Below are 13,320 nucleotides of genomic sequence, written 5' to 3' on the forward strand. Positions count from 1 at the left end.
GGTGGGACAGAGGCAGCAGGTGGAGATGGGGTGGTGAGGGGTGCATGGGGAGGGGGACTCCAGGCTTCCCCTTTAACCACCCCAGACAGACCATCTGCCCCGATGACAGGGCAGAGCTGCTGGTCAATACTCTGAGGAAGCTAGGGACTTTGTCAAGGGAGACACTCAAGTGTTTTAGTACTATATCTCTTGACACATTGATGAAAACAAACACATCTTCCTGAAGACAAACAATGTATACGAACTGCTTCAGTCTGGTTTTAGACGCCATTATAGCACTGAGACTGCACCTGTGAAGGTGGTAAATGACCTTTTAATGGCGTCAGACCGAGGCTCTGCATCTGTCCTCGTGCTCCTAGACCTTAGTGTTGCTTTTGATTCCATCGATCACCACATCCTTTTGGAGTGATTGGAAGCGCAAATTGGTCTACACGGACAAGTTCTGGCCTGGTTTAGATCTTATCTGTCGGAAACATATCAGTTTGTCTCTGTGGATGGTTTGTTGTCTGACAAATCAACTGTAAATTTTGGTGTTCCTTAAGGTTCCGTTTTAGGACCACTATTCTTTTCACTATATATTTTACCTCTTGGTGATGTCATTCGGGAAAAATAATGTTAACTTTCACTGCTATCGGATAACACACAGCTGTACATTTCGATGAACCATGGTGAAGCCCCAAAATTGCCCTCCTTGGAAGCCTGTGTTTCAGACATAAGAAGGTGGATGGCTGCACATTTTCTACTTTTAAACTCGAACAAAACAAAGATGCTTGTTCTAGGTTCCAAGAAACAAAAAGTTATTCTGTTGATTCTGACAATTCATCTGGATGGTTGCACAGTTGTCTCAAATAAAACTGTGAAGGACCTCGGCGTTACTCTGGACCCTGATCTCTCTTTTGACGAACATATCAAGACTGTTTCAAGGACAGCTTTTTTCTTTCTGTCTAAAAATTATGCAGAAAAATGAATACATGCTTTTGTCACTTCTAGGTTAGACGACTGCAATGCTCTACTTTCCGGCTACCCGGATAAAGCACTAAATAAACTCCATTTAGTACTAAACATGGCTGCTAGAATCTTGACTAGAACCAAAAAAATGTATCATATTACTCCAGTGCTAGCCTCTCTACACTGGCTTCCTGTTAAGGCTCGGGCTGATTTCAAGGTTTTACTGCTAACCTACAAAGCATTACATGGGCTTGCTCCTACCTATCTTTCCGATTTGGTCCTGCCGTACATATCTACACGTACGCTACGGTCACAAGGCGCAGGACTCCTTACTGTCCCTAGAATTTCTAAGCAAACAGCTGTAGGCAGTGATTTCTCCTATAGAGCTACATTTTTATGGAATGGTCTGCCTACCCATGTGAGAGACGTAGACTCGGTCTCAACCTTTAAGTCTTTATTGAAGACTCATCTCTTCAGTAGGTCCTATGATTGAGTGTAGTCTGGTCCAGGAGGTGAACGGAAAGGCACTGGAGCAACGAACCGCCCTTGCTGTCTCTGCTTGGCCGGTTCCCCTCTCTCCACTGGGATTCTCTGCCTCTAACCCTATTACAGGGGCTGAGTCACTGGCTTACTGGTGCTCTTCTATGCCGTCCCTAGGAGGGGTGCGTCACTTGAGTGGGTTGAGTCACTGACGTGGTCTTCCTGTCCGGATTGGCGCCCCCCCTTGGGTTGTACCGTGGCGGAGACCTTTGTGGGCTATACTCGGCCTTGTCTCAGGATGGTAAGTTGGTGGTTGAAGACATCCCTCTAGTGGTGTGGGGGCTGTGCTTTGGCAAAGTGGGTGGGGTTATATCCTGCCTGTTTGGCCCTGTCCGGGGGTATCGTCGGATGGGGCCACAGTGTCTCCCGACCCCTCCTGTCTCAGGCTCCAGTATTTATACTGCAGTAGTTTATGTGTCGGGGGGCTAGGGTCAGTCTGTTATATCTGGAGTATTTCTCCTGTCTTATCCGGTGTCCTGTGTGAATTTAAGTATGCTCTCTCTAATTCTCTTTCTTTCTTTCTCTCTCTCTCTCTCGGAGGACGTGAGCCCTAGGACCATGCCTCAGGACTACCTGGCCTGATGACTCCTTGCTGTCCCCAGTCCACCTGGCCGTGCTGCTGCTTCAGTTTCAACTGTTCTGCCTGCGGCTATGGAACTCTGACCTGTTCACCAGATGTGCTACCTGTCCCAGACCTGCTGTTTTCAACTCTCTAGAGACAGCAGGAGAGGTACATACTCTGAATGATCGGCTATGAAAAGCCAACTGACATTTACTCCTGTCCTGCTGACCTGTTGCACCATCGACAACCACTGTAATTATATATTTTTTTGTCCCTGCTGGTCATCTATGAACATTTGAACATCTTGGCCATGTTCTGTTATAATCTCCACCCGGCACAGCCAGAAGAGGACTGGCCACCCCTCATAGGCTGGTTCCTCTCTAGGTTTCATCCTAGATTCTGGCCTTTCTAGGGAGTTTTTCCTAGCCACCATGCTTCTTTTTTGTGAACCTTTATTTAACCAGGCAAGTCAGTTAAGAACAAATTCTTATTTTCAATGACAGCCTAGGAACAGTGGGTTAACTGCCTGTTCAGGGGCAGAACGACAGATTTGTACCTTGTCAGCTCGAGGGTTTGAACTTGCAACCTTCCGGTTACTAGTCCAACACTCTAACCACTAGGCTACCCTGCCTCCTGCTTTGCTTGCTATTTGGGGTTTTAGGCTGGGTTTCTGTACAGCACTTTGTGACATCGGCTGATGTAAGAAGGGCTTTATAAATACATTTGATTGATTGATTGTCACTGTCAAGTTCATCATAACGATGAGACCAAAGCGCAGCGTGAGATGAATACATTCTTCTTTATTAAAACAAAGAACACTAAACAAACTAACAAAATAACAAACCGACCATGACGCTATAAACACGAGTGCTGAAATGCAACTACACATAGACAATAACCCACAAAACCAAAATGGCAACCTAAATAGGATCCCCAATCAGAGACAATGATAAACAGCTGCCTCTGATTGGGAACCAATTCAGGCCACCATACACCTACATTACGTAGACATACAAAAACCCCATAGATATACAAAAACCCTAGACAGGATAAAAACACACATACCCACCCTCGTCGCACCCTGACCTGACAAAAAATAATACATAAAACATAGATAACTAAGGTCAGGGCGTGACAGTCACATCCACCACCTGACCCCTTTAGGATCTATTCTTTACATCTACAGTATGAGGAGACCCAATACCACTCTTAGCACTCATCCTCTGAGCCAATTGAAAGTCTGTTTTAGGGGCCAATGGGCAATGTTTATGTGTAATGGAGTGATTAATTTACATTAAGTAAGTAAATTGCAACCTAACAACCTAATTCAGTAATAAACAATAAGTCTGTATCTTTTTGGAAGACAAAAACGACTGCTATAAAACACCTGGTTCCCATTGATCATAGATTGACGGACGTCTATAAGATATCAATACATAGTAAGAACTTGTGTCTGTTTCCCATTGTGTCCAACCTGGGCAGATGGATACATCATACAGGAGTCCGTCTGAGGCCTGCAGCTGCCCACAGCCACTCCGCCTCCCTCTATAATTCTAAGTGCTGGGGAGTAATGGGATGAGAGCAGTGGGGTAATTGTGCTCCTTTGGGGGAAATTAGTGGGAATTTGAGAGGTGGTGCTTAACCTTAATTGTAGCAGTGAAACGTCTGTTTCCTCTGGAGGGTTTTAGAATATGCAACCGCTCCTCTCCCAAGTCTGTCATCGAGGGGTGAGTGTATTTTTGAAGGACATGGAGAACTCAACCACTGAACATATGCATAATGAACATAACATACACATAAATGCATGTGCATAAGGAGGCATGCAGGGACAACAGATGTTGTAACTCACCAGGAAGTCCTCTTCACAGTAGACCTTGCCGTTGACGTTGTAGAAAGCTTTCCCTCTCAGCCTCCTCCCTGAAGAAGAGAAGTAAGTGTGTGAGCTGGGGTATAGAAGTGTTCCTGTATCAGACCCTGTCAAAGTGAAGACTGTCAAAATGTTGCTATGTGATTTTACCCAACCCGTAGGCTATAAGAAAGTTAATACATCAAGGAAATAGTGTTTCCAGCCTTTTGAACAATGCTGAAATGCTCCAGGGGTTCTGCTGATGATATTTGAAATACATTATCCAAAACTGCATTGCTAAGAATAAACAGTAATGGGAGTTGACTTTTTGCCTCCTACTCCCCTGACTCCTCTCTGTTCCATTAAAGCCACAACGATAACAGATGTCAACAGGAAACACCAGTGACTAAAGCAGATGATAGTAGCATAATGTAGGTTTACTCGTTTGAGGTCCACACTACTGTTGCAATACCCTGGTCATCCATTGATCCCCATGGGACTCCTTCTACTTAGAACCAGCAAACAATCAATACAGCCCCACCATCCAGACCAGGCCAGAGCAGCTTTACAAACTCCCCTTCCTCCTCACCCCTCCTCGCCACTACCCCTGCCATTGTGTGCAGCTCACACACACTCACACACACCACCACAGCCCAAATACAGGAGCCTGAGCAAAGGATTTCCCCATGTCTGGTATAGGCAGGATCATACTAACAGTCAGTCCCTCCCCAAAGTCACCATTTTGGGGCTCCATGAGCACAGTACCAGTAAATTCCACAGGATAAAAGGGAATTCCACCTAAAAGGAAAGATCTCCTCACTGCTCACTCCCACTGGCCCTGGCCTTTGCGCCCCCTGCGATGCTTCTCTTAATGCATGCCCATTCAAATGCACTAAATGGCAGCAGCAGTCTCTTCTCTTTCTGGCAGCGCAGTGACTTCAGCCTGGCAGACAGAGCGCATGGAGCTCATAAATCTGCAGGATTAGTCAGATTTAATTGCCGTCCTGAGCTGCCATTGATTGTATGGGTGTCCTGGCTTGGGAAAGACATGTCCCCCTTTTTACACCCAAATGTATGCAATCACTGTATTTCACACACAGTGTCACATTGCTGGGAGATAGCAATACATTAACACCCACATAAATGGCTATAGCAGCCGAAGAATGCTGTTCACACAATAGGTGAGACTTAAGACTGAAAGCGAGGAACTATTAGCATTTAGAGTTGGAGGCTGGACGAGAGAGAAAAAACATATTTCCTGTTGACTACAGAGGAGGAGCTCTTTTAATTCAGAGTGACTAAACTTATAAAAACCATTACATTCAAATCAACAACACACCAGTGAGCCAGAGCTGGGGCATGTTGCTGTGTGTCTGTCTGGTGACCTTTGCTCTGGCGAGTGCATCTGGAAGGTGAAACACAAAGCCCTCGGCGCTCGCTGACTGTGGTGCTCTGCTAAGGGAGCAGGCCGCCTGAGCAAACGGGCACATTCTTTCTGCCTGAGGTCACTAGTTGGTCCCATTCAACCCCCTTCCACCACCCTCCCTCCCTCGTTCCCTCATAGAGAGGGGGAGGGCTCCCTGCCTCCCTCTCTCTCCCTCTAGCCTTTGTCACAGGAGAGGAAAGTGCTGGGCTGGCTGTAGTGGGCTGGGGCTCAGGGCTCCTCTCCTCTTCTCCTCAGCTCACAGCCCCTGAGCACAGTGGGACATGTGGCATTTTCCATGGAGTTCAGGACCAAATGGCTCCCTGATTGGGATTTTACACTCAAGATACTGTACATAGTTTTTACAGCTCCAACATTGGTTTCCCATGACTCAGTGCTGCATTTCATAGACATGCACATAAAGGGCCGTGCATCTTGAAATAATGGGAGCGATTCTCTCAGCAAGATATTTAACCCTTCAGAAATAATTTTAAACAATTCAACGGAAATTCCACAAATGAATCACGTAAAGCTGGCAAAAGGCTTGGATATATAAGTAGTACATTCTATAAGAATTGTAAATACATTTACAAGCAACATTTAAAACACAACGGACTGGTCAAATAAACTGGTCAAATAAAATAATTCTCTGAGGCAAAATAAATTCCCTAGTGAGTCATACTCCAGCAATCAAAGTCTTGTGATCATGTGGTCAGTGTGGTAGATTGTGGACCAGTCATGGATGCCTGGTTGCGGTAGCCTGGTGGCGGTACTGTAGCACTGCTGACTGCCACTCCTGGTGCCAACCAGCCCGGCATCTGGACATGTCATTGGACCTGTGTCATCCCTCCAACCCCATTGAGACAACAACCTCACATCACAATGACCTCACGTTACAGTGATTTCATCCCTCACTGATCTTAAATTCCTAAAACCACAACAGTGTGATGCAGGCTGGGTTTAGTTGGGGCTCGGCTGTGGAGCTCCAGTCCTCACTGGCCCCTCTGCTGTTTAAGTGGTATGTTATTGTGCCCTGTGAGGTGCAGAGTCCGCAAACTGACAGTGGTTAGGTTACTCACTGTTAAGACTCTCTCCCTCGAGATCCAGGACCAGCCACAGTAGTTCACTACACAAGGTCATTAGTTGGCCTGCCCATGATAATTCCAACATATGGTTTATAAAATCCCTATGCTACTATGTTGACTTTTAATTACCTGGCTGTTTGCCACAGGCAACTTTTTTTTAACCTATAGTTGCTAAACCAAGACAAGAATGTGAATAATGTCCTAAATTACCATCTCTTTTAAATTCAACTGTACCCAAATCCCCATATGTTCAGTATCTACATATTCTTCCTGTAGGAGGGAAACATCAAGCATGTTGTACTTTCTCAGGTTCCACCCCACCCACTCTCCCCCTCTCCTCCCTCTCCCCCACTCACCCACTCTCCCCCTCTCCTCCCTCTCCTCCATTCTCCTCCCTCTCCTCCCACTCTCAGAACAAGTGGGCCTTTATCACCTGCAGGCAGGCAGCGGGGATCTGAGGGGGAGGAGGCAGAGAGGGAGAGGCGGAGGGAGGGCCTGCCCACTACTGTGGTAAGTAAAAGAAGGATGCTGGAGGAAGTGACTCACTCAGATTGCTGGGGACTTCAGACAGGAATGCTTCGATCCCGGCAACGTGAGCATGTGCTGACCTGCTGCTGTTTCAAAATGGTTTTTAAGTAAGTCTCTCTTTAAAGAGAACAGCCAAGTTAAGACACCAACAGAGCCACAAGCACATCTCTCAAATAGAAAACCCAGATGCTACGGAATCTCCCAGTCTCTCTAATATCATTAAGAGCTAGGATAAAACCATGACCCACTCAGTCTCTCTTAGAAACTCCCCCACAACTAAATCGCAGCGAAAGTCATGATCAAGTAGTCGAACCATCGCCAAAGGCAGCACGGGTTACACCACCAAGCTGTTATACATCATTTAAAACCTGAGCAGATCCCACAATTTACACTCAGATGAGGGAGTAGTATAGAAATATAATGACTAGATTATATTTATATGGGGAGTAGCCAGGCTAACTCTACTTACTTCAGCCAGCTACAATACCCCAGCCAGAACCCCATAGCAGACAGCACAACATTGAGCTGTGTGCCCTGTGCCAGCCAGCCAGCCAGGTGCAGCTGGTGAGTGACTGAGGAAACCACAATGCATCATAAACAGGTTTCAGAAATACAAGGCCCCTGGCTGTTTTCTCCTGGCTGGTGTGAGAGGCACAAGCAGGATGTGTTACAGTAACACAGATGTAACTAGTTAATCACTAGCGTGCCCCATTAAAGGCATGGATACATGTGAGCAAGCACACAAAAGGCATGTGGGAGGAGGAAGTGGGTGGTGATCCAGTCAGGAGCTGGGCGTCAACACCAGTACAGGAAATAAACAGGTCACAGAGGTATGTCTTATGACTGTTTAGTTGAGACTAGTAAAGTAATGAGGAGGTGTGTGTGGGTATGTTTGGGTGGGTAGGGGAGGGGGGGTTATGTGTGTGCGTGGTGTGTGAGCGTGTAATTACTCGCGCACACATTTCTGTGTGTGTGTGTGTGTGTGTGTGTGTGTGTGTGTGTGCGTTTATCGGTCTGTGTGCTCTTATCTGTGTGTGTGTTTATGTGTGTGTTGTTTGCTCAGAGCCCATGCCAGGCCGCCCCCCTCTGATAAGCAGGCCTGGTACACTTTGTGACTGTCTGATTGAGGTCCTCATGGGAAGGCCGGCTGAAGTGGAGGGGGGTAGTTTGCATTCCTGGCCATTTCATGAAAAAAGGGTGCAACCATAGGAGCAAGCCAAGAGGAGGGCTCAATTATGCATGGTTAAACAAAGCCCAAGGCTACCAGCCAGCAATGTCTCAGAGAACTGAACTCTCTGTGCTATGGAGCTCCTGACTCTTACAGAATAACGTTTGTGGACTTTTAGTCAAAAAGTAGAACAAAAACAGTTTTTCAACAAATAAGTTGATACATCATTAGGTGTGTTTAGAGATCTGCAGGCACTTTAAAACTAAACTTCTCAGAGGGGTTGAAAACACTCTAAAAAGCAAACATTCCCATTCATAAGAGACCCAATAATACATCACAGAGTTTACGTTAGGAATAAACCATCGCAAGAGTCAAGATGGGCCTGTTATCATCTATATACAGAGACCACTAGAATAAGAAGGGGAAGACTTGCTTCACTTCTGGAAAAATTTCACCAAACTAATTTAAATTCTGAATAACAGAGAAGTATAGATTCTCTTTTTCTGTACTGTTTAAACCATTATAGATGGGCAATCATGTCTGACCAATAGAAACAGACTTACAGTATATCTCTCTGGTCTGACTCAAGTACACTTTTCAAAGCAGGTCAAAAGGAATCTGTAGAAACCTCAGGATTAGAGACACTGCCCCTCATTCTTCAACCACACAATACACCTGAAAGTATATGTATTAAATTACATGTCAATTATATGCATTTCTTCCAAAGCCAAGGGATCAGCATCCATGTACATCAGTGCATGAATGAAAGCAACCTTGCTCCAAACTCTCTCTGACTTCACCCTCGTCTCCACTTGAAACAAGAGAGGACAATTGGAGTCAGGTGACAGGACAGCCCTACACACACATATACACACATACACACAACATGCATAAACACGTTTTTTTCAGGTTGACTGCAGATTCAACAGCCGTCTCTACAACCCACTCGTTCCATAATATCATCCGTGTTCCTGTCAAATAGAGAATAGAGCATTCTGCTGATAACTCCCAAAGACACTCTGGCAACCAACATCAATGTTGTGCTAAGAAATGAAAATACAGGACATCTGTGATGCCAGCCAATGATGCAGCTGCTGAGTAGGAGTAGAGGACAGAGGGATATATACACCTACCACAGGAGCAACAGGTGAAGCAGTTGGTATGGTACAGATTCCCCATGGCCTGACAGGCTTGGCTGGCTCCATACACACCTTTCCCACACTTGATACAGATACCTGGAGGAGGGAATAGACACAGGTTAATAGGGGGCAGCATTTTCACTTTTGCTACTCATGCCAAGAATATAAGATATGCATATTATTAGTATTATTAGATTTGGATAGAAAAGACTCTGAAGTTTCTAAAACGGTTTGAATCATGTCTGTGAGTATAACAGAACTTATGTAGCAGGCAAAACCCCGAGGACTAACCATTCAGAATTTTTCTTTTTTTGAGGTCACTGTCTGTTCAATGAGTTCTCATTGGGAAACGATATTTCTTAGGCACTTGTTTGCAGTTCCTACCGCTTCCACAGGATGTCACCACCACCCCTGATTGAGGTTATTCCTTTGTGCAATGAAGAAGTACGGTCATCTTGAAACAGGGTAACATGTGTACTGTTTGAGAGTTGCGCAAGACTTGAAAAGTAGCGTTGGTTTGTGATCCTCCTGTATTGAAAAGAGATAGACCTGTCTTCAATTTGATAGATTATTAACGTTTAAAAATACCTAAAGTTGTATTAAAAAAGTAGTTTGAAATGTTTTAGCAAAGTTTACAGGTAACTTTTGAAATATTTTGTAGTGACGTTGCGCAAATTGGAAACAGTTTTTTTTCTGGATCAAACAAATAAATGGACATTTTGGATGAATATCGACGGAATTAATCGAACAAAAGGACCATTTGTGATGTTTGTGGGACATATTCGAGTGCCAACAAAAGAAACTCGTCAAAGGTAAGGTATGATTTATATTTTACTTCTGCGTTTGGTTGAAATATGCTACTCCCTCTTTGTTTACTGTTGTGCTATCATCAGATGCTTTTGCCGAAAAGCCTTTTTGAAATCTGACATGTTGGCTGGATTCACAACGAGTGTAGCTTTGATTTGGTATCATACATGTGTGATTTAATGAAAGTTAGAATTTTATAGCATTTTTTAAAAATTTGGCACTCTGCATTTTTCCTGGCAATTGGCCAGGTGAGACATTTGCGTCCCGCCTATCCCAGAGAGGTTTAACATCTGTTGACATAATCATCATTATTTTACATTGATATTTTAGTCATTAGGCAGAGCGACTTACAGGAACAATTAGGGTTAAATGCCTTGCTCAAGGACATATTGACAGATGTTTCACCCAGTCGGCACGGGGATTCGAACCAGCAACTTTTCGGTTACTGGCCTAACACAGTTAACCACTAGGCTAACTGCCAACCATTATCAGCAACATACAGTGCCTTGCGAAAGTATTCGGCCCCCTTGAACTTTGCGACCTTTTGCCACATTTCAGGCTTCAAACATAAAGATATAAAACTGTATTTTTTTTGTGAAGAATCAACAACAAGTGGGACACAATTATGAAGTGGAACGACATTTATTGGATATTTCAAACTTTTTTAACAAATCAAAAACTGAAAAATTGGGCGTGCAAAATTATTCAGCCCCTTTACTTTCAGTGCAGCAAACTCTCTCCAGAAGTTCAGTGAGGATCTCTGAATGATCCAGTGTTGACCTAAATGACTAATGATGACAAATACAATCCACCTGTGTGTAATCAAGTCTCCGTATAAATGCACCTGCACTGTGATAGTCTCAGAGGTCCGTTAAAAGCGCAGAGAGCATCATGAAGAACAAGGAACACACCAGGCAGGTCCGAGATACTGTTGTGAAGAAGTTTAAAGCCGGATTTGGATACAAAAAGATTTCCCAAGCTTTAAACATCCCAAGGAGCACTGTGCAAGCGATAATATTGAAATGGAAGGAGTATCAGACCACTGCAAATCTACCAAGACCTGGCCGTCCCTCTAAACTTTCAGCTCAAGGAGAAGACTGATCAGAGATGCAGCCAAGAGGCCCATGATCACTCTGGATGAACTGCAGAGATCTACAGCTGAGGTGGGAGACTCTGTCCATAGGACAACAATCAGTCGTATATTGCACAAATCTGGCCTTTATGGAAGAGTGGCAAGAAGAAAGCCATTTCTTAAAGATATCCATAAAAAGTGTTGTTTAAAGTTTGCCACAAGCCACCTGGGAGACACACCAAACATGTGGAAGAAGGTGCTCTGGTCAGATGAAACCAAAATTGAACTTTTTGGCAACAATACAAAACGTTATGTTTGGCGTAAAAGCAACACAGCTCATCACCCTGAACACACCATCCCCACTGTCAAAAACATGGTGGTGGCAGCATCATGGTTTGGGCCTGCTTTTCTTCCGCAGGGACAGGGAAGATGGTTCAAATTGATGGGAAGATGGATGGAGCCAAATACAGGACCATTCTGGAAGAAAACCTGATGGAGTCTGCAAAAGACCTGAGACTGGGACGGAGATTTGTCTTCCAACAAGACAATGATCCAAAACATAAAGCAAAATCTACAATGGAATGGTTCAAAAATAAACATATCCAGGTGTTAGAATGGCCAAGTCAAAGTCCAGACCTGAATCCAATCGAGAATCTGTGGAAAGAACTGAAAACTGCTGTTCACAAATGCTCTCCATCCAACCTCACTGAGCTCGAGCTGTTTTGCAAGGATGAATGGGAAAAAATGTCAGTCTCTCGATGTGCAAAACTGATAGAGACATACCCCAAGCGACTTACAGCTGTAATCGCAGCAAAAGGTGGCGCTACAAAGTATTAACTTAAGGGGGCTGAAGAATTTTGCACGCCCAATTTTTCAGTTTTTGATTTGTTAAAAAAGTTTGAAATATCCAATAAATGTCGTTCCACTTCATGATTGTGTCCCACTTGTTGATTCTTCACAAAAAAATAAAGTTTTATATCTTTATGTTTGAAGCCTGAAATGTGGCAAAAGGTCGCAAAGTTCAAGGGGGCCGAATACTTTCGCAAAGCACTGTATTCATCATGAATCCTACTTAGGCTTTCATACAGCAGTATGTACATGTCATTGTAACTGCTTTAGCTAGTAACTTCCATGTTCCATCAATGATCTATAAAGGGTGTATATACAGTACTTGGACCAAACTGTCTCTGTGAGGTTCATTGATCTATGTTGTATCTAAATTAAAAATACATTAACCAGAGGTGTTAGGGGTTGGCAGGAAGCATTCTCTTAATGTGGCACAATGACAAAGTGACTCAGCAAAGGTTAGTGGGCTATGTTAGTGGGCAACGGACACAGATAGTATAATTACTTGCTGCAGACGACCACTGACCTACAAACACGAGACAATTTAGAGGAAAAAGGGTGAATTACCCACAGGTGTGGACTAGACACTTTCATCTACGTGGTTCTTTTTAGGTTAATAGTAAACTCTTACTAAGGAAGGCACCCAGCCGGTGACAACTATTTGGACATAGCATTGGACTAATGATTCCCCTGCTTTCCTCTCACGCACAAGATGGCCTCTGCCGGGGTCACATTCCACAGTGAGCGCAGGGTCAAAGCCTGGGTGGGGTGAGTCCAGGGTCACCACGCCTACAGGACACAACATCTCTACAGGGGGCTGACTTCCCCCCACCACCACCTTCCTCCCATGATGACAGTAATGAAGAAAGAGTGTCATCATCTAGTCCTCTCTCTACCAATTTATTCTGACAGTATTTCAAGGCAACGATACTTTCTAGAGCCAGGCCAATTTAAAATATGTGCTGGACTTACACTGCTATAGAAGCAGGTTGTCTCTTTTTGACAGGTCTTAAACCCTTAGACTGGTGGGAATTGGCCTATATGGATGGGGCTAAATCTGTTCTTACAGAAAAAAAGATGGAAACACATAATCATGGTAGCAATTAAAAGGGAACAGTTGGGAGGATATGGGAAAATTATTAGACTAAAGATGAGATCCCCTCACAATCTAAAATTGCATTTTTGTCCCCCCCAGTTTTATTATTGGAATGAGATACAAAACGAGGCAACTGTGTGACGTTAGCTAATGTTTCATCCCCTCTCGACTGAGGTGAATGAAAAAGCTATGCTAGTGAGTAGCTACCACAGCCAGGCCAGCTCTAGCCTCTAGTTATCTGTCAGATAGTAATAATAGCC

The 13,320-nt window shown here is 44.3% G+C and overlaps 1 protein-coding gene across 1 annotated transcript in view; it reads right to left on the reverse strand.

The window, feature by feature from the left end:
- The window catches only part of LOC109884760 (Wilms tumor protein 1-interacting protein homolog), a 38,768-nt gene that overhangs the window by 7,050 nt on the left and 18,398 nt on the right, over positions 1-13,320 (reverse strand). The window contains exons 2-3 of the mRNA XM_031831208.1: positions 9,234-9,335; positions 3,900-3,967 (exon numbers count right to left, since the gene is read on the reverse strand). Coding sequence (XP_031687068.1) covers positions 3,900-3,967; positions 9,234-9,335 — 170 coding nt within the window. The remainder of the gene's footprint in view (positions 1-3,899; positions 3,968-9,233; positions 9,336-13,320) is intronic.

This window comes from Oncorhynchus kisutch, linkage group LG8, assembly GCF_002021735.2.
Source record: "Oncorhynchus kisutch isolate 150728-3 linkage group LG8, Okis_V2, whole genome shotgun sequence".
NCBI lineage: Eukaryota > Metazoa > Chordata > Actinopteri > Salmoniformes > Salmonidae > Oncorhynchus > Oncorhynchus kisutch.